This window comes from Gymnogyps californianus, chromosome 24, assembly GCF_018139145.2.
Source record: "Gymnogyps californianus isolate 813 chromosome 24, ASM1813914v2, whole genome shotgun sequence".
In the NCBI taxonomy this organism is placed as follows: domain Eukaryota; kingdom Metazoa; phylum Chordata; class Aves; order Accipitriformes; family Cathartidae; genus Gymnogyps; species Gymnogyps californianus.
In genome coordinates, this window is record NC_059494.1 from 2,422,725 (window position 1) to 2,444,864 (window position 22,140).

At 43.2% G+C, this 22,140-nt stretch overlaps 1 protein-coding gene across 2 annotated transcripts; it reads right to left on the bottom strand.

Moving 5' to 3' along the window:
• Window positions 1–14,674: 14,674 nt before the first annotated feature.
• AP1M1 (adaptor related protein complex 1 subunit mu 1) lies at window positions 14,675–21,978 on the bottom strand. 2 transcript variants are annotated; one of them, XM_050910616.1, is made up of 12 exons: window positions 21,904–21,978; window positions 21,064–21,220; window positions 20,620–20,687; window positions 19,916–20,046; window positions 19,622–19,769; window positions 19,105–19,231; window positions 18,582–18,724; window positions 17,683–17,754; window positions 17,238–17,396; window positions 16,460–16,585; window positions 16,187–16,262; window positions 14,675–15,585 (listed from the first exon to the last, which is right to left on the bottom strand). In XM_050910616.1, the coding sequence occupies exons 1-12, from the start codon at window positions 21,943–21,945 to the stop codon at window positions 15,563–15,565; spliced, it is 1,272 nt and encodes a 423-aa protein (XP_050766573.1). In that variant the 5' UTR covers window positions 21,946–21,978; the 3' UTR covers window positions 14,675–15,562. The 2 variants fall into 2 exon arrangements, with proteins under 2 accessions (XP_050766573.1, XP_050766574.1); XM_050910617.1 differs by having other exon boundaries at window positions 19,093–19,231.
• Between the last annotated feature and the right edge of the window lie 162 nt (window positions 21,979–22,140).

Here is a 22,140-nt window from a genome sequence, read left to right on the forward strand (position 1 = left end):
AAGCTGCTGAAGAGCAGCAGAGACTGGCTGCCCTCGCGTTTGCCGTCTCTTTTCCCCGTGTTGTTATAAAAGAGAGGGAATTGATTTCGCTTTGTAGCATTCGTTGACTTGGACACGTGGAGCTGTTCTTCTGAAGCCTTAATTCTGGGGAGAGAACACTTTTTACATATTTTATAAACTGTTTTGACTATTTTCAGATTGACTATTGAACCACAGTGGAAGTGTACGGATTCAAGATATTTCTGGTGATTGTGTAACTGGAAAAAACTGTCCTGATTTTAAAGTATTTTTGGCATACAAGTGAAAGTAAATAAGCAATTTTAGAGACTCGCTGGAAAGTAATTGCTCCTGCAGGACGCTAGCTGTGCCAGGAACTCTGGCAGATGCACTGAGCCCTCACTATTAAGCTTCAAATGAAAGCATTTTTTTAACGCAAAAGATCAAAAACAAGGATATATAATCTAAAATGTAAGGAATTTGGAAAGAACGGATGCCTGCGAAGGGAAATGTCTAAACATATGAACTGCATTAGGAGGGAATATAATGGAAGAAAAGCCTGATAAGCTCCAGAGAGACCTTGGCTTGCCATGGTGGGAAGCACGAGCTGTGGTGGCGGTGACACGGCTGGGACGCTGGCAGTGAGGGTGTCGAGAGCCCAGAGCCTGGTCTGGGGATGGAGCTGCCTTCGCCCATGGCTCTGCTGGTGACACACAAACCTCCAGGGTTATCAGAGGTGATCTTGGGCTGATCAGCCCTGCAAGAGCTGGGACCGGCTGCATTGCTGATGATGACGACCTGAGAGAGAGCAAGAGCAAGAGCAAGAGAAGCACCTTGTTTCGGGTGACAGTGAACCGCCGGGACGGCAACCTTTAGATAGGAACAGTCTGTCCCTGTGCTTCCATCCAGTGATTCATCGGTGACTACGGAAGAGTCATAAAGCACCACTGTCAGCTAATGTGTCATTAAAGGAAGTGCCTTTTTTCCTAAACAAGAAGTTAACAAAGTATTATTTTTCACTGCCTTCATGCTGTAAGCTGGCATTTCAAAGGCTGAAGCTACTGTCCTTTGTTGTTGCTTTACTTGCTCGTCTTGAAGCTGTAATTGAATCCACCCAGGCTGTTTTGCAGGCCTCTGCACTGTCAGTTCTCTCGGTGGCTCGTCTATTACAAAGCCCTGCTATTAGCTCCAGTAGCTTAACAGTCGATCAGTAAACCTCAAGGGGCTGTGGACAGCCACATACTCTGTAGTAAAGGACACAAGTCACTTTGAAACTGAAGCCACCTGCAGAAAAACTTCAAGAGATGCATTGGGCCAACTCCTTCCCTCCCCCCAAGTTTTGTTTTTCTTTTCTTTTTTTCTTTTGACCAACATTTGCTCAAGCTGCCCTTTTCCTGGGTTCCAGCCTGGGGGCTGTAGCACAGGAATGATTTTTTGTGGGGTAGATTTATCCTGGATCTTTGTAGACGCTCGTTTGGCAATCCAGCCCAAATGGCCACGTCCAAAGAAGCTTAAGCCTTCCTGAGACGCTCAGAATTCTTCAATACAGGATGACAGATGAAATAAAGCATTTTTAATGCTTCAGGATGTATGGCTTTGTCTTTAGGATTTGTATCTGGGTTCAATCAACATAGTATCGAAGTATAAAATCAACCGTATGAGCATTAGCTCTCCATTTACTCTAACGGGACATTCAATTCCCTTCTTCTGAGACGCACCGAGACAGGAGAGGGGAAAGCCTCCAGAGAGAGACAAGCTTCCAGGTTACAATAAAATGCCATCCAGCCAGTGAAATTGAGCTACGTGCACATCTCTGCTCCCGCTTCCCTGAAAGTCAAGCCGTGAAACTCAGCTCCGGCTCGGTCAGCCGCTCGCTGCACACCTGCTCCCTCGCAGCCACCAAGTAAATGAAAGTTGTTTCCCTCCTTGAGAGCAGCGAGTGAAAAAGCTGCCCGTGCTGGCCTCAGGTTGGGATTTTTTTTTTCCACTCAGTGATTTCTGCTTTTCTATAAAATACTGTCATGGGCAGTAAGTATGAGGTGCTGCAACTGTTAATATTAGCAAAGGTCCAGTTTCCTGACTGATAGAGATTTGTAACATCATAACTCATCTTTTATTGGTACTTCATTTTTACAGCACGCATAGTTAAGTCATTGCATTCTGATTAAATTATATATATTTTTATATATATATAACATATATAAAACATCTATATATAACCTATATTTACATGCACACATACACACAAACATATATATAAACCCAAGCATTTTATCTGAGAGGTGCATTGGAGGAAGGTAACAATAGGCAAAGGGCTCTTGACTCCATAGACGGAGACATCTGTGCAAAAAGAAGCTATTTAGCCATAGCACAGGTTTTTGCAATTAAATGTTTCAATATATTTTGGGGGGAAAAAAAAAACCCAAACCCCCTTGTTGTATGTATAAATACATACCGTGTATGCATAAATGCATACCACGTATGCATAAATACAACAGAAACCATCACTAGCTTAGCAACAAATGGCACAAAACAAGCATGCCCCAGTTAAACCTCCCAAGAAAGCCCATCCAAGGCTCCAGCCTTAAAATGTGGGAGAACAAAGCGCAAGGCAACCGCTCGCAGGGTCACCCCACTGCTACAGATCTCACCAGCTGTCCTATCGTGAGTTCATCTGGATGGTTTTGTTTGATTGGGGTTTTTTTGCTTGTAAGCCAACCCCATCCCTCCTATGATGCTGTTAGATCAGCTGTGGTGTGGGGAGGGTTGCTACGGGATGCAGTGCTGACTCTGTGCCTTTGGCCGTGTGGCAGCGCTTCCTAAGCAACTGGGCTTGTGGCAGCAGGGGAGCAGCTCGATTTTTCATCCCAGATGCTTCTGCAAATGGATGATCCTGCAGAACGTGACCGTACGCCTTCAAGGAGTCACCTGGCACTGGGGCAGCAATGGGATATTGGCGGCAGGAGGAAAACAGGCAGCTTCGGGAGCGTAACGAGTAGTTTCAGGGACACAGTGCCGGCTGAGCGCTGCCTTGTGTATTGGCTTTTCATTTGGCTGTTTGGCTTGGGTTTTGCCAAGAGCACAGCTGAGTTTTCAACTCCTCCACAATTTCATATCAACTGAACAAGTCGTTAGAAACCACCGAAACTCAAACCTCTACGAAAGCAATGGTCCCACGAACCATGAGCTGCTGTACAGCACCTGATGCAGCGGCTGAGCTGACACAGCGTAAATCAAAGTGACTATTAGCAATGCTCCTTTTTTTCCTTTGGAGCTGATTTCGAGGGTGCTGCTGTGGCTGGGGGAGACGCTGCTGGAGAAGGACACGACAGCCCCTGTCCCTGCAGTGCTTGGGTGCCAGGCAGCGAGACCCTGGCGTCGCCTCCTCCTGTTGGTTTTCTGAGAGCTCAAACAGCCTTTTCTGCAGAAAAGCAATTCTTCAAACTTATTGGCGTCTTTGAAACTGCAGTCTGAGCGCAAACAAAACTCATTACATCTCACCAATGGCCTTGCCTGTCTCCTTGAGCTCTCAGCCTTTGCCATCACTGGCACTTCTGCGCAAGGTGCGTATTGTACAGACGCTGGCCCTACAACAGAGATTAAAACCCAGTTAGATTTAAAAGTGAGTGGTAAGTGAGCTCTTTAGGGCAAGGACTGACTTTTCTCTTTGGTGCTTGTTCACTTTGTGGCGCAGGGGAGGCTTTCCTGTGCTTGAGACTTCTCAGTACCACAGCACATGCCAGTGCCAATACAATAATGTGAATCAGGGTAGGTCAATACTAGGGCCGTTGAAGTAGCGGGTGATGTAATATCGCCGTGTGCAATAGTGTATCTCTGAGATTTGCAGTGCTCCGAGCCGGCGTGACGGGCTCGCTGCAGGAAACGGCGGGTGAAATTCTCTGGCCCTTCTGGTGTGGGTCAGATGGGGAATCACAGTGCTCTCCCCGGGGCTTCAAAATCTCTCTCTCCCTCCAAATGACTCTTGGCTTCTCCGCTTGTGCAGCTGGTAAGGACGTGCTTTGAGGCAATCCCTATAGGCACTTTGGATTTTGAAATGTGCTGCTCAGTGAGCAAGTTAGTTGTTGTCATCCCCCCCCCCCAAAAAAAAACCTCCAGGAATAATATCTTAGAGCCAAAGCGAAGTCTGCCAAGGAACGAATGCCCTTGGGTGGAGATTACTGATATTGTATTTGTTATATTAGGCAGGAGAGGTCAGACCATTCTTTAAAATAAGTTACAGTAAACAAGCTGGGTAGCTGAGCCCTTCAAATGTTTCATTACTGATGAGTTTTAACGTTAAGAGCTTCTATCGTACGAATCTTGATCAAGGGAAAGATAAATGTGCTGTTTTTTAGCATTTCACTACAAACACGGTGTTTGTGCCAACTGACACAATGATTAAATATGATCCTCTCTTCTCAGAAATGAGGAGAACTGTAACCGCACCGAGCTCTCCGCCGCTGATACAAGATAAAAAGAGTCAAATCGTGTGTGGTTTCCTTCAGACCAAACTTGTGGCGTAGTGTTTCGTGAATGATGTTGTCCAAAGTCAAAATAATCTGTTTTGCCCAAAGGTATTTTTACAGAAGACTGTAAGAGTGTATTTTTCTACAGAATTATACAAAAGGTTTGTTTATCCTTTGCACCGTGCTCAGCGTTGGCTCTTTGTTAGTGCAAATAGAGGTTCAACGCCCCAGTGTGGGAATGGGAATTAATAGGTGCCCGATTGCTTTCATTCTAATGATGGCTAAAAAGGCAATCCAGCTTTAAAACAAGCTGGATTTGTGGGTTGTTGTTTTTTTTTTAAATAAAAATTAATATGCAGGACATTTTCCCACCACTGTGCCCCAGCCCCTCTCCCTGCTCCTGGGTGCTTTTGGCTCGCTGCTCTTCCTGAGCGGTGCCACCGATGATAGCCCCCGCCACGGGCTCGGCTCAGCCTCGTGCAGCATCGTGATGGCTGCGACAGCAGCCCCATCGCTCAGCCCTGCCGAAGCCAGGGTGCTGGCTAACACAGAAAATGAAAAGCAGCTGTTTGTTTCTTTTCAAGAGTATCAGAAAAACAAGAAGATGGTCTCCTCCCTATGTGGGCCAAAGGCTTCTTCAGCCTTTTCACTTTCAGCCACACTGATAGCAATAATGCTCTGCCTTTCTCTAAGGAGCTTTTCAAATTTATTTCATTGATGCTCTGCAGGCCCATGGGAATTAGCTACAACTGTCCTTCCCCTGTTGTAGACCAAGACAAAAGCAGTGACGGAGCCACCCCCCCAAAAAAAAAGAGGTGAAGAATTGCAGCCCTAGACACCTCCCCACCCTGAGGGTGCTACCAACTTTGTGCTTTGCAGCCTCTCAAAGCCCTGCAGAAGGCTTGGTTTGCTAAATCTAAGTAGGATGCCTCACCCTTCTCGTGAGCAAAGTGCAGCCGTACTCGCGTTTCCTTCGTAGAAAGCACTGACACCGCACTGGTAACTCCAGTTAACAGCAACCACTTTTGTCAGGCTCCACCAAAATGTGAATGTTTGCTCAGCACAGCTCGCTCATGCCCTGTTCCCCCAGCTCCAGCAGGTTTATCCCAAGTCCTTTAAGCTCTGCTTTATAGGACACGGGCTCAGCGCAGTGCCCTGCTGTGCAAATAACCCCTTCTGCAGCACCTGGGCAGCCTTGGAGAGCAGCGCTGACACCGCCAGGAATAAGATCTTGGAGGAAATTTGTTGTGACTGACACCTGCTAATTCCTCCGGTGCCCTGCGATGGCCCTGTATCCGCGATATGGTCTCGAAACCTTTCCTCTGCTTACGGAGCTTTTTAATGGCTCTGAACTGAAGGCTGTGGCTGATGATGGGATCCAGCATGGGGCACGATTAAAAGTTGGACCATAAAAAGGGACGCTGAGAGCCTCCCTTCAGAAATGCACTATGGATGCAGGGAAAAGCAGCTGTAACATTTATATTCTCTCTCACTCTGTGGGTATGGGGAGAGGAGATGGTGAGAAGCCAGGAGGCGTGAGGCCAGCATCCCCCACGCAAGCACGAAGCCAACAGCTTCTAACCCATATGGCAAAGGATAGGGTAACCAATGTCCTGGAGGGGGGGAAAGGGGAAAATACCTGGTACTCAGTCCAAAAAAGAGGCAGTGTTTCCAGCAATGGGCTGTGTATGTGGATGGAGGGCAGGGAACGGAACGTTTTTGGTACCAGCTGCCCAACAAGGCAGGGTGGGACTTACCATGCGCCGTCATGCCTTCCCACGCCGCTGGCTTCCCCCGTGCCCTCGCACGACCGCCACTCTCACCCGGGATTCGTGCAGGAAACGTGGGTGAGAAGTTCTCCGAGAGCAGACGTAATCCTGCCGCGGGCTGCCCACGGAGGCACCCAGGCACCAGCCTCCCTCTGCACCGCGCGTTGACTCAGCGCGTGGTGCCCCGCTCTCAGCTGGGGACGTCCCATGGCACCTGCAGGAAATTCAAACTGAGTGTGGAGGTGTGCGGCTTGTTGCGAGGCCAGGAGCTTTGATGAGCTCAGCAGGGGAAAAAACCTCTAGGAAGGATTACTCTGAGGTTTTGGAGGCGAGGGACCGCTATGGTCCTTTATAGCATCACCTTTAACATAATGCACAGCACAGAGCCCACTCCATGCCCACGGACGTGAGCCGCTGCAGCAGCAGCAGCTCTGGGACTGCAGCTTTTGGAGAAGGTGCATCTTTTGGAGGAGATACCCCATCTTCACGCAAGGACCTCTCAGCTCTCCCCTGCTTCAGTTCTTCCAGCAGCAAATACACGTACACTAACACACACGCACTCTGCTGGAAGCAAACACTTCTTTTCTAACTTGACTTTGCTTAGCTTTAACTTCCAGCCATTGCAGCTGCTGTTTCTTTTCTCTGCTGAATTCATGTTCCTACCCCAATTAAAAAAAAAAAAAAATCTTATGTTTGCTACAAAAAAATTTCACTTCATTAATCTAAACCCCTCTGGTTATACTGTCACAAAACACTGCTTGGAAAAAAGAAAGCTGCTTCAACGCTGCTGCCTCGGAGAGCTCGGTTACTCAAACGCTTAAGTCAGGAAGACCAAAATGTTCCCTCTTTTCCCGCCACCTCCACCACCATGTTGCAAGAGTGAGCAAGAGGGAGAAAAAAAAGCTCTTACCATGCCCCATCTATGCACTGTGTCAGTCCCTCAGAAATAACTCCTGTTGTCATCGGCCCATGATATTTTTGGTATTTGACACAATACACGGAGATAAGTTTGGGGACATAATTTTGCACAGCAATCCAGAGCCATTCGAGCGCTGCAGCTCCCTGGCTCTCGCAGCATGGCTCTGGCTTTGCCCGGAGACGTCAGGACGTTTTGGGACAGCACTGCCCGGGCAGGCGCAGCACGGACCGGCATCGGTGAGGGATGCCGCTGGGTGCCAAACGAAGCCTGTGTGACCAACCAAGTGGTGAAATGAGCCTGCAAACTGCTGAGGGTTTGGGGTTTTTTTTTGGTGTTACAGAATAAAACGGAAAACAAAATCCTGACTTTCCTCATGGTAGAAGTCAGTTTTATCGATAACAAAATGATCCCTTCGCCCATCCCTACCAAAGAATTTGCTCTATAGAAATAACATTGATTTCTGAAGTCAAGGGAAGTTTAAGAAAAATTGTAATAAGACTGGAAGTTAGAAAATCTGATTTGGGAACTCTATGAAAGCAGCCATGGATTAGTGCAGTAAAGGTTGTGTAGCGCTTTTTATTCTGAAGGATTAAAATGAACCCCCAGTTATTAGAATTTCTCATTATGCACTTTTTAGGACAAATTTTGGGCTATCATCATGCTGGGGTTTTGTTGTCATTTTTCCTTCTCGGTAGTTACAGTTACTTTGGATCAAAACAGCGACGGCAGCTATGGAAAAAACCACTCCAGCTTTATCAAATGGTCCGAATGAGGTTTGCTATAATCAGCGAGTGGTGTAATTCTGTACAGAATATTAATTGCAATATTGGCGCCCTTCCAGCTCAGCTCTTTACAGCTCCATTTAAATGCTATTTGCTCTGATCTAATACTAGTTATAGATGTTACTGGACTTTTTTGCCATTAACTGCATGAGGCAGAAGGGCTGTTCCTTTCAACGCATAGATCATTCAGCGCACGGAACGCTTCTTATTTCAGAGCCCAAATATAACATTTTATCATCTAGTGAATCTGAAATTTGCTTGGATAGAGCTCAATCCTGCACCATAGAAGTCTGCGAGTATTTAATGAAAGCTAAACAAGGCCTGCATTGGTATGATTTATGGATTCGTTGTTTATTTGCTAAAGGCTTCTTTACAAGACTTATATCACCATGTTAATTACTTTAAATATGTCCATCTGCACTCAAATAATAAAAATATACATATGAACTGTAACGAAATACCACCCTGAACCGTGCAGGGCAAGAAAAACCATTCATGCTGCAACTATAGCAACTACTAAAATAGCAAAGCACACTGATTTCTGACATGAACCTGTTCCTAATGTCCAAAAGACACTGTGTGCTGTGAGCTTTATATACCAGCTCCCAAAATATCCGAGTCCTGATAGGATGAGAAAATACTGTCATGTTCTTGCACCAGGCCAATTACAAAGCTGTAGTTCCTGTGCTGGTAAAGATGTTTCCTGTTGATAACACAAAAGGACAACATAGCACTTAGCTGCTAATGTTATCTGGGACCCTTGTGACCTCTCGGAAACTTTAACAATTGTAGAGTTCACAGCACGTAGAAGCGCTCTGTCTTGTGCTTTTGTTTTAATAAATAAGCAAGAAAGAAAATAAACACTCGTTCTGCAGCCATGTGCTCGCTATGGGCCAGGGAGCAATTAGAGGTGGCTGGAACATAGATGAGAGCTCAGCTCTATTAGCGAAGGGCTCCTACCTCTGGCCTGGGGCAGTGCTTGACTGATAAGTCCTTTTCTAAACAAATAGAGTGAAAAGGTGGAATTTTACACTGTAATATTTTCTTTTGTCAATTTTAAACACATTCCTTTTCAACTTATAGACTAGTTTTTTATGTTTGAAGATGAAAGCAGATTTCATTTGTTTGTAACGTTGGCACTTCTAAACAGAACTCGTTCGTATCCTTTCCCCCAAGCTTTTTCTCCAACTTTTACACTGAGGTCTCTTCAAACTCTTCCTGTCTTTGTAGCTTTGTCCCATCTCCTTGGCCAGACCGCAGCAGTCACCAGTACACAGCCTTCAACGCAGCACTCCAGGAGCTTTAAGAAAGAACTTCTTGAAAATACAAAACCGCAGCTGGATTTGGGTATTGTATTACCTCTTAACTGTCTATTTCTAATGCACAGCCGAGATCTCCCACCCGACACCCAACTGGTATTTGCCAGCCCGCTCACAAAGCCCTTGTGGTAAAACCTCTTAAATCTTGATACGACAAGAAACCCGGTACCTCTGCTCCCTCCTGGACTTTGTGGGATTCCCAAAGCCCTCATTCCCTGCTGGTGCAGGAGCACGCTTACGCTCACCAGAACGTGGGCAGGAACCAGCAGCTTCTACAAGCTCTTTAACCAAGTGGAAAAACCCAGAGTGAGATTCGTCCTCTCTCTGACTTGGAGCATAGGCTCGACACCCGATTTCCCAACAGTGCAATCCAGAGCCTGCTGCTAAGGAGTCACTCTGCGGAGCCTTCCTTGTGATCTAACGGGTACATCAATGACTCGTAACCCCGTGGCCTGAAGATTCAAAAATAACAGATTTATGGATTTAGCCTAGTCTGCCTGATTTCCCTAGATATTCTTCTATCCTTCAAAATCCGTGGTGCAACCACCATGCTGCTGCAGATGGTCTAAGAAAGTCTCAAATCAGGTATAGGATGCTCCTTAGGAAGGACATTTTTAAAGCCTTGTAATTGAATATCTGGGCTTTAGTTCTGTGCTAAGGGTGAGTCCTTTCCATGCTGCTTAAAACACCCCATCTGCTCGTCACCTATACCTGCCCAACTGGAAGAGCAGAGATAAAACTAGTCAGCGTTTTTCCTTGCTCAATTGTTATTCCTGCTGGAAAGAGGCAGAACTTCTTGCGATAGTTTCCTTTGAGCAGTGCTTATTCACAGCAAGTCACAGTGGGAGAGGGTGGGAGGCAGAGTTCATTCATTTTTGTAGCATAACATAGAGCAGATTGTGTTTGGATTTCACTAGATATTTGTTGTTTTACGTTTCTTTGCTTTATATTGGAGAAGGGCCTGCAACAAAACTTTGATCCAAGGTACAAATCCACAGCCAAGATTTGAACTAAGCCTACAAAACTTTCTCCAGAACGGGCCGTAGCCCAGCACGCTGACTTTGGGAGCGTCTTGTTCTTCACGTTGCTGATCATTTGATTCAGGCCTGTTTCTGCTTATTTATTTGACCATCGGCCTGCAAATGAACGTGGGGGCTCCAGGTTCAAGTCCGTAATTTTTTGAGAATAACCCAGAGTAATTCCACCTACAGCACAACGAAGTTGCATCAGTGCAATGCTGCAACTGCCAGGGTAGTCGACAAGACCAGAATGAGCACAAAGAGACGCGAGCAGCTTGAAGGGGAAGGAGAAGAGGAAGGAGAGAGAGGTCATAAGGTTAAGCTGGGCATAATTTCTGATATTAAACTCAAAATTATCCAAATCCTCTGGTTCAACCAGTCTACCAGCAACCACAGAGCGGCAGAACAGCTGAAGCGGGAAAAGCGGCTTTAATCTTCCTGTGCGATGCCATTGATTTTGCAGGGCTATTGACGATCTCAATTTCAGATGGCTGCTCGCACCAAGTTCCTGGGAACTTAGCCCAGAACACATCCTAATAAAACAAGAATCCTTCATGTTCAGGAGAACAAACGCAGAACCGAGTTTAGCTACAACTCCTATCTTTAAAAACACATTACGTGTTTCTGTTTAGGAACTGGCACGCAAGGAACAGAGCCGGACACACCGCTGCCCAGAGCAATGGTTGCGTCACGAAGAGCCCGGACCTGGCCGTGATCCGCACACAGACCCTGCGCTGCCAAAGCCAAAGAGATCAAAGTTACAGCGCAGTTCACCAGCCCCGGGAAGGGAAGAAATACAAAAGGACCCAAAGTCTGTAACTAACGCGCTAATGACAAAGTGAAATAACTACAAAAGGGAACCTCTTGCATCTGACTACAGCGAGAGATGTGACTAACTGTGCTTTCACAAACGCTGAGTCAAGGCAACGTGCCGTAACTACAAGAGAAACAAGTTTTATCTGTGCGTAGGGAGGGCATGACTTGTAGAACACTCCAGATTGCACAAAATTCAGTGGAAAAAAAGGTTTACGATCGTTTGTGATTTCAGTACAACTTCTCCTGTAGCATAAATGACATTGCTGTATAATTAATTACCACAGCAATTAAGATTATTCAGACTGTCCCTTAACTTTGCTCTCTCACGCTATTTTCTGCAAGGCCATCAACCCTCACGGTGCCAGGGCTGCTGAAATTACAAACAGCAGTGGGTGTCAACCACAGAGGGGAAAAAAAAAAAAAGCGCTGAACGAATTGCAACATACTGCATTTGGCACAAGATAAAGATAGAGGTGCCAAGGGTTAGCCCATTTCTTGTCACAGAATATAAATTCAGAAATAAACAGGTGCAATCTCTTAACCCGAGACAAACCCACTATGGATAAAGTCTTACTGTCTCTATGTGTAAGAATGTTTTATAGACAAAGCCAGCTCAGATGAGCGTTGAGAAGCAAATATAAGCAGTCCAAACAGTATACAGGCATAAAGGGATAGCAATAAGGAAGGAAGAGTAGAAACACGTAAAAGAAAACCAACGAGAGAATCTCCCCAGCTGGAAGACAGAGGTGGAATGAAGCTTTCCAAAGCACCCATTTTACTTGATGGGAGGTAGGTTCTGGCTTCTTTTATCAAGATAAAACCAGTTTTCTCTAGAGGTAACTAAGGCGGGGAGGGGGGGAGAAGATGCGCTCTCTCATATGTTGTATCGAACAGGAGCTTCCAGACTCCAGCTGAGTCTTAACTTGTGACCCAGCAATGCCCACCACCACCAACGTACAACTCCGAGTAGCTGCTTCTGTGGCCCTGCAGAGTGGCTCATCCCTTCCCTTCGCGCTGATGCCCTCTACTCTGTTTCGCAGTATTGCCAGTATCAGCCACGTGAGTAACAGAAAGAAGAACGTTAAGAGAGAACTGTCAAACTCAATTGAGAAGTTACTGAACTCCAAAAAATCATACTGCGTAAGGCAAAAAAAAAAAAATTGTACAGTTTTTGGGTTTTTAATAAACTCAGAGGAACTAAAAATAATACCTTCCAAATGCAAAGACACATTTTGTACATACTGTTTGAGCGTGCAACTCTTTCTGATAATTAATGGGAGCGCTCGGCATGCTCAGAATGCCATCTACTGGCAGAACTGGCCATGGGGGGGAGGAAAAAAAAACCACCTAGTAGTTTGTTGCAATCTTTCATTCTAAGAAAGCCAAGATATCAGATACACATACGCACCACTACAGGAAGTAAAACTACCTATTTACTCCAATGGGGGAGTGCCGCTGACGCACCTTGAGGAACAGCTATCTATCAGTTAGCAATTAAATAAGGCATAGATGAGATTACAGTCTTGCACGCCTGGGGAGGGAGAGGGGGAATGCTTCCTGCTGCTGAAATGTTCTGAGCCAGCAGTTTGTGTTAAGGATAGAGCCGGGGAAACACACGTAAGCTTGCTGAGAAAAAAAGAGCCTGCTTCCCAGCTTATTACAGAAACAAGACTGCGGAAAACATTTAAACATTGCTGGCTTAGTATTAGGAACAGACGTGTTTTCAGAGCCACTTAAGAAGTCGAGTCTTTTAAAGTTCCAAATTCCAGGTAACACAGCTATGAAACCACAGCGAGCTGAAAACACAGATGAGACACTTTACTGCTTATTTGAATTATGCAAATTGTCTTTTAAAGGTATTTTATATTGGGCATTTACCTGTTACATAGTGGCAGACCATCAAATTTACATTTTTCCACATTAGGCAGAGAACAGAAGCCACCAAGACAAGAAAGACTTAGCAGTAGCTCTAAGAACAAAACTTATAAAAAAAAAGTTACTCCCTGAACAAGAGCTAGTGCTAGAATAATATCACACCTCTTTGTTTCTGCCTTTATGCCTGTGTAAGTACGCAGGGACCCCGCATTTTGACAATGAATGAAGCGGTGGGCTTTTTTTTGCTTTCTGAAATAGAGGGTGCTAATGAGCACTAATTTTACGGTGCGTGGGCGAATTTTGCAGGCAACACCAGAAAAGCAAAGACTTTGTCAGTATTTGGTAAACAAATCAGGAATATGAATACCTTCAGCTTGTATGAAGTTCAGTTCCACTTATCCAGGCCTCATATTAGAACAGTTAAGGATACTCCAAGGTCAGAGGCTACAACTCGCTGTAGACCAAACCGAAAAAAGAGCAAGTGAAGTGCAACTGATTCAAAGAGGACTTCTTGCCCTTTATTACTTCCTGGACAAGCATGGCTGCTGCCCCATCATCAATTGCGACAAAATATGAGAAAACACTGTTCTGGTCTGCAAGATACAACCTTCAACAGGAAAACAAATGAAGCTATTAAAAGTCACATTTTACAGGCAAATAATTAAAGCGAACACTTTGAAGAACAGAGTCATCAGAAAGTGATTTGTCAACCAGTTACAGTTTTAATATAAAAATGTTTAGTCCAGTCATAAGCTTAATTGTTCAAATGAAAATGAGTAGTGGAAGCAGAATCTCGAACAAGATGATTTAATTTGTTTCAACATCAAGCTTGTTGGGTGACAAATACAGTAACCTTACTCCAGAATATACATGTCCACACCTATCGCTGCCTAACCAGCTGTCTGGTTATTGCCTAGATACCTTCAGAGATCGGTCCTTTCTGAGGCAGATCTTCCTGCACGTTACAGCAGCTGCATCTCAAGGGAATTTAGTTTTTTGCTAATAGTATATACTGTATACACAGATATATCTCTATATATAATCTACAAGGATTTAGTGGGGACAATGACTGAAACATCTTCTCAATCTTGTGGGAGAGTCAAGGACTGTCAACAGAGTGGTGTGGAGAATCTTGCGCACAGTGTATCACATCACGTTTGCAGACATATATTTAGATTTTGATGGTTTAAGTTTAGCATCTGTCAGGAGTACTAAATTCAAACCAAAACATTCTAAAAAATTGTTTAAAGAAAATACTGATAACCATCAAAATTTTTCTGAAAAATCAAAATAACTATGTACACCCATGCCAATCTTAGCTTCTCAGAAAAAAATGAAATGGCATGTAAAAAGAAATAATACCTTTAAGTGTAATATTCTGAACTGTTACCATTCTGCCAGGAAGTTATAATAATAGTCGTTTACAAATGGAAAAGACTGAGAAAGAAAGCATCTCCCTTAGGGCAAATAAAGTTAAACAATTCTAGCCAACTATAGCAAAAAAGGGAAATATTTGCCCTAAATTAATAGAAAGGCAAGCTGGAAGAAAGATGGCAACTGTATTTTTATTGGCCTCTTCATAAACAGCAATCAGTTTTCAGGAAGAGGTTGTAGTATATTACTATTATCTGGAAAAATAATAATAAAACCCCAATCTTCCTACCAAATTTCATTGCCTCCAAAATTGGTTTGGTCTTTTTTTTTTTTTTTTTTAATTAATCTAAGGTCTTATGTCTACATATTACAGTTTTGAACTTGTTTTATGAACAGAAATTTAAAAAAGGCAAATACTAGTCAATTGGCATAGGGTTTCCATGCCCTAAGGGTATCACAGGGTCGAAACTCTTCAGTCTGCATTTCGACTAACTCGAACTAGCAATCATCGTGTTTCCACAGAGACGTTCCCATAGACATTGACTTCTGAGATCTCTTGTTCTCAGTTAACTTAGTCTTTAACAAACCCATATTTTTGTTTCCAAACCCTTCACTTGAAGTTGTTCTGTCAGATTAATTGGTTTGAAACCATGCAAAAAGAGCAAATAGTATTTTTGGACTTCAGATAGTTTTAACTCGTATTCCGTAAATTTTTATAAGTTAACAGAGCTTTGAATGAGTTAAGGCACCCATATGCCCAGAAAACAATAAATACCTTGGGCTAAATACCACTAAGTGTTCAGCAGTCATTTAATTGCACAGTTGTCTCCCTAATTTGTAGCACAACGCTGCCAATGTCTTTACAGATCCTAAAATACGAATACTAGAAACTTTGCGAATGTAATGGACAAGGCATTGACAAGACATTCTCAAGGTTCAGTCTGTATTCCTGGCTCAAGGTAACTGCTACTCCTAATGTAATTAGCATTTAGCAGCAAGATCAGCACGTTCTAAGAATGAAATAAATATTCACACAATCAATACTAATGGTTCAAATGCTCAAACACATTATTGAAAACACTAATTTTCCAATCGTTCTCCTGCCAATCCAAGATTGCAGAAACAAGACCCCTGGCAACAACATTCACAGCTCTCAGTACCACAGAACCTTCTGCAAACAAATTCTAGGCCTGAAGTTTTGTCGTCTGTGGTGCTTGCGAGGTGTTTTATTGTGTTCGAAGCTGGTAGTCTGTAAAGGGGGAAAAAAAACCCAAAAAACCAGTCTTAGTAAATTGTCTCACTGAAAATAGTAAAGCAGATCAGCAAATTGGGATGAAGTGATATAAAATAAAACCAGATCTTTGCCTAGAATGGCCACGATAATGAGCTCCAAAGCTATTAAGGTAATCACAGGCAGTCATGCTTCCATGCCAGAAAAAGTTAGATTAGAAAAACAAAAAGCAAAAAACCAAAAAACACCCCACCACTTTTACTTGCTAACAATCTAGTATCTTTTAGTAGACAGTGTCTTATACCTCTTAAAGCTGGCAGAATGATATGTGTGAACAATTTCTTTTTAAACTTACATTCCAAAAATCTCACCGAATCCCAGCTTAATTACAAAATCCTTGAACAGCATGACTGGACTATCCCACTGGGTCTTTCATTAAGACACCAAAAAAGGTGACTGGAAAAAGCAGCGTACCTTAACCTAACATGTACCTAAACCGTATAGTTTACTACTCGAGAATATGAGCAGACTGGCTTTGTGTGTGTCAGTTTGTAGGTGTATGCTGGAGAAACAAAATAGGCAAGTTGGAGACGACTACAGTTTATTGCCTTCCATTTACCTCCGTTCTGGGTGATGTAACGAACCCATGGGAGAGCCTGATAGCCGCTCTTCTCAATTATCTTTAAGTAGCGAACCTGGAAAGAAAGATATGTTAAGAAATAAAGCCTCCCATGTCAGCCAAGCAGCGTTTAGCAAAAAAGGAAAATTTTTTTTGGTCAAAAATATGTTTTATGGATAACATTGAACAGGAATCATCAAGAAGATGATAAAAACTTGTGTGTTAAGAGCCTAGCATGTTAACTTATCAGTATTTCTATTTTCAACTACTAACCTGGATTCCTGAAGTGGTGAAATATGGAATCTCAAACTTTACACTAATGGGAGGTTTTCCTTCCTTATCTTCAGCTTCAACACTTGGAAGTCCAAAGTGAGCTCTCATCAGGTATTCTTTTCCACCCTACCCAAAAGGGACAGATTTTTTTTTTCTTGAAACAAAAAAATAAAAAAAACTTGCAACGATACAAGTGCTTTTCTTAATGTCAAATTGCTGAACTCCGCTATTCACTTCAGCTCTTCCCTAGGGCTTAAAAATGAGCATTTGTTTTTATTTTAAAAATACTTTTTTTTTTTTTAAAGATGCAGATCAAATGAGGACCAGCCTGAGGCATAACTCATTTTCTTCCAGCCTCATACTCAAAAGACAAGGGTGCCGCTGACCATTCTGATTAAATGGTGACAGACAGCTGTACTACCGCACCGTTAGCATTTGACAGAGCTCAGGCTCATGGAACCACCCAAGAAGCACAGTCTGACAAACTAAAACAGCTGCTGCTAAACCTAGGCCAAGGGATTACACCATCCACAGACTTCGCTCCAAAATCTGCTCTCTAACCTAGTTCTGAGAAATTATCCCAGTTAAACAAACATAAACAACAGTATCTTCAACATCTATTAGCAAGTTCCAATCTTCATCCAAGGGGAAAGAGGAAGAGGCCAGTACTACTTGTCTGATACTATTAGACTTCGCTTTAGGCAGAGTCTGAACAGTCATAAAATATTAATGTTAAGTAATTACACTATTAGGCGATAAGACTAAAAATAACACTTACTGGAAAAGATTTAATGGACCAGACAATTTCACTGTTCTCTGGAACCCATTTGACACTTCCAACAGTGGTTTTAAACTTTGGCGAGTCCGCATCGTTTGGAACTGGAATGTGAATCTCCACATTGTTGGCAGTTGATCTACGCTTAAACTGACTTTTTGCCTAAAGAAGAAAAAAACCCAGAAAAGCAGGCCTCTAAGTATTTCCATTATGCTAGTGAGTTCAGAGAGCTGCGAGAGACACGATTCCCCTCCACCCTCCCAATCTACATACTGAGAAACTGAACCGTAACACAGAGATCGTAACTTATAAATGAAGTGTTCAAAAAGATGCAAGTCCCACAGAAATACTAAATACTTGTACAAAAATGCACATACTGCTGGTCAAGCTTTGAAAACAAATGAAAGAGAAGACTAAAATTAGCCATTATTATTTTAGAACTTCTGACCTTGATCATGTACTCGATGCGGCTGTGGGAATGTTTTTCAATCACAGACTCAATCCAGATCAGTGGTTTTACCTAATGGAGAAAAACACTTAACAGCTGTAGGTTTTACTTTGACACCGTCATTAAAATGTTGCTTCCCCATACAGCTACACTCAACACGTGAACCCCACAGGAAACAGAAAGTCTGTGGTGTTCCAAATGACAAACAAGTTGTGTTTTTATTTAAAAAAAGAATTATACAAATGAGCAAGCACTGATATACCAGTGACCAAGTGTTACAAGAGTTATAGGCTTAAAAAGGTATGTCTCAGATTAATCCCTAATAACAAACACTTGTGTTCCAAAATATTTGCTAATTTAACACACTAGGGGCTGAACTATGACAAGCCCTAAAACTAACTCTAATTCAAACTACTGCCCTTAAAATAAAAAATACTAAACTTTTCATTTCTTGTCTCCTGTCATAGTTTCATATTACAGACCTTCTCTATATTAAATTTTTCCTTTTCTGAAAGGAAAGCTGTCCTTATCACTGTGGCTAGCATACTCTCATAAAATTAAATGACATAAATACTGCTGTTGTCAAGCACAATGAATTGCTACAGTGTCATTTCATCATGTAGTTAGCTTAAAAAAAAAAAAATCATCACAGGAACGGTTATTTCAGAACCAGTTTCAATAGTAGTTGAAGAGGTAGAGCCTTATTGCCAAGTTACTTCTGAACTCCTTACTTCCTCCAAAAAGAGCAAGCACAAAGCTTTGCTATTAACAGTTGACTTGAAAACTACTATGCTGTCCATACTTTAAGAAAAATGAAAAAAATCAAGGGAAAGCCATTAGCAATTTCGCCTACAATATAAAACATTACCATATAAAAAAATGCAAACATCCAGACTTACGTGGGTATTAAGACGATATGACATCAGTTCAAACTCTCCATCAGGCGGAATGAAAGAAATTGTCCTGTCGTTTTCAAAGCGGGAGAGACGAACACACTGGTGAAACTTTACATCTTCCAGTTCTACTGATTTACTTTTGCCACCTAGCAGAAAATACACATTTCAAGGTGCTACACAAATTATGTCCGAAGTCTCATCGCAGCCAGTTACACAGCAAAGCAGTTGTCTGCTGACATTCCTCCCTTTTAGCCAATGCTTTCTTTAGCCTGCTATAGCTTTTTAGGACTACAGAAGTCCCAACGAAAAGAGAGATGAGGAAGCCTAGATGGTTACCATGTATTACCATCGTATTCCATCTTTGCTTGGTACTGTCACACAAGACCGAATGTGGTTTTCTACATTGAAAAACGGAGTATTTCTATCATTTTAGAACAAATCCTTTCAGCTGAACCTCAAGCATCCCAAAACCTAAGACCTGAGATAACATCTTTCATGATTATCGAGATATCACCGAAATACTCACGGCCTGTATTATCAAAGAGAACTTTGTCATTTAAACCAAGGCGTAGCTCTGGCATTCCCGAGAGAAAGACTCGCATTTTAATGGATCCAACTATCTCACTCCGTAATACGTTTCCGTTGGCACTGACCTGAACAAAAACGAAAAGAAAGGTAAGGTTGCTCTGATGTGATATGTTGCGACATCAAACAACACTCCCACCCCATCCCCATGTCCCAAATTTTCTTGGATGTCTTTCGCCCAAGAAATTAATCCAGTAGAGGAGAATTAGATCAGGGAGGCGATGGGCGCAGACAGAGGAGGAAAGGACATATCAGAAATCAGCAATACATCCAAGCAAAGCATTATTTGTCTACAGGATGTCCTTATGGGTACTCAGTCTTAATGACCGACACTGTTTTGAGCATCACGGTACACTAGCCACAGTCAGCCTGACTTTTTATCGTACCCTTGCAGGTTTTCAATAAGCCCTTTTCAACACTTCCTATTACAATTCTCGTTAAAAGTTAAAGGTACGCACCAAAAGGTTAACAGACTCTATAACATCCAGGAACACTTCATTTTTCCTGTATTTTATCCCTTCTGATCTCCATGAAACAGCATTCGTAACAGTGGCAGGTGGACGTGGAGCTCCAGTTTCAAGTTTGTGACCTTCCTGAGTGATGTACCTTTACAGCCACGTAATTGGCATGACAAAATGAAAATTAATTTTTTTTGATAACTAGACCAAGCCAAAACATTTGTTTGTGTATGGAAGAATGCTCCAAACTTTCCCAGGAGTTTGTCACTGTAAGTGATGCAGAATGATACTTACTCTTGTAAAATTTTACTATCAGTGGTTTGTGGATAACCAAAATCCATAAGCTCATCTAACAACTCATAAATAATAACAAAATTATCCCTAATGCTTTCTTCTTCCAACTCCTTGAAATATTCAGAAAAAACCTGAAACAAAGCGACAGGAGGGAGGGGAAGAAGGAGGACATTAACTGAGGAAGCACAGCACATTCAGAATGTATTCTTGCATCTAAAATAATAATTTTTAAAAAGCCCCAAACCAAACCCCACAATTCACAAACAGCATTCTGTTCAGAAGATTAGCCTCGGGAAACCCACCTCAATTAAAAGAAAGCTAGAGAATCCTAGAAGCAACTTTAACTATTATGAAAAATATTTATTCTGGAGAAAATATTTTTCATGCCAGGTACAGATGAACCAAACAGAATCTATGTGATGTGCCACTACTCATGCATCAAGTTCACAATTCTCCTCTGTGTTCTCAGCTCTTGTGCAACTACTTACAGCATTGTGTCACATCCTTTGCCTACTCAGCTACAAAATATCAATGCCATTATTAGTGGTTAGGAAGACAGTTCTACAAAATAATCAAATATAAAGTAAAAATGCTATTACCATAGAGTTCTTTAAAAACGTGAAAGCTCTATGCACTTCTATTTAGATCAGATCTAGACTGAACTGAAAAGAAGACGGAGGTTACTTCTGAAATTTCATACTCACCTGAACTACTTTATATAAAAATGAAAACACCAGTGATACACAAGCATTTTTCTTAGAAGTTGCAACAACTGATAAAGGATGTTCAGGAATGCATTCAAAGTCACCATTCAAAAAAATGTTTACTAAGTGCATTTTTAAAAGCCTTTAGGCAATTAGAGTTGGCCAAAAAACCTAAGAGTTAATTAATTAACAGTACCTCTGGTCTAACGAGATATGAAGATAAACATTCAGGAAATAATTTATTAGAGTAAAATTATTATAAACACTTTTCTGCACCCTATGCTGCTGGTGCACATTACACTACGTAAAGCATAAAACTTTCTTTAACAGAGTCTCTTTATGTCACTTCACTCATTCTCTAGCTTCGCATTTAGACACAACGAAAATAATACAGCAGCACTTGGCATATCAGCGTATGTGAGCTATCTGCAGTATAAAGGATACGATATAGGTTGTTATGTTTAATCCACATAAACCGAACTCCTCCATGTGCTAGAATAGGAGAAAGCGTCCCCTCTTCTTCCTTTTCCATAAGGATTGGCATAAAATGCTCCACCTCTGACATGTCCACATCTCCACGGTAATTCCGACAGATGAGAACCTATAAAGAGAAGAACAAAATCCTTCTGTTTTCTCTCTTTCATGAGATGATGTTACCATGCAAGACCAACGCACAAGATAGCTGGAAGGCCTCTTTAAGTAACTTTAAAAAAGTCACTAAGCTTCACTCTAGCCTCTATGCATACTATAAATGCAAATCACGATGCCAAAATACTTTGCTGATTAGAATGCAAATCCTAATCTTTCATTGCAAAGCCAGGCGTTAATATTTTCCAGAGTTATTCTTCACCTATTGCTGCACACACCCTAATAATGCCTTTAAGATGGGAAAACATACAACTCCTCTGAGACAAACTACCTCCAATTACGGCAGAGATTAATTACCCCAGACGGGATGCCCAAGGGCCCCGCTGGCACGTCTGCTATCAGCAGCCACCTCCCTCAGCATCTGTGACTGGGAAGAGAAGGCCACGACTCCCCTGTCACAGCCCGGACCCGCAGGGCCATGTAAAACTGGGGCTGGCAGCAAGGAGGCGCCGGGAAGGGGAAAGCGGCTTCCGCACACCCCAACGAGGCCGGGGGACCCCCACCATCCCGGGGCCCCTCACAGACCGGAGCGCGCCCGACCCCCTCAGCAGCCCGGGGTGAGGGAGGCCCCTCCGCTTCGGCCCTGCCGAGCCCCCCGCAGCAGCCGGCCGCCCACCGCCGCGGCCTGGGACTCACCTTGCCCTTCAGGTCCAGCACGTAGACGGCGCTGGCCGACATCGCCCCGCCGCCGCCGCCTCCCGCCCGGACCGCCGTCTCGCCGGGCCGCAGACACACCGACTTCCGCTTCCCGCACAGCACTTCCGGCAGGAAGTGACGAAACGAGACGAGGCCCGGCTGCTGCGGGGAGGTATAGGCGCAGGGCTCCGCTGAGGCAGCGGAAGAACTCCGTCACTCACCGAGCGTTGATGTCAA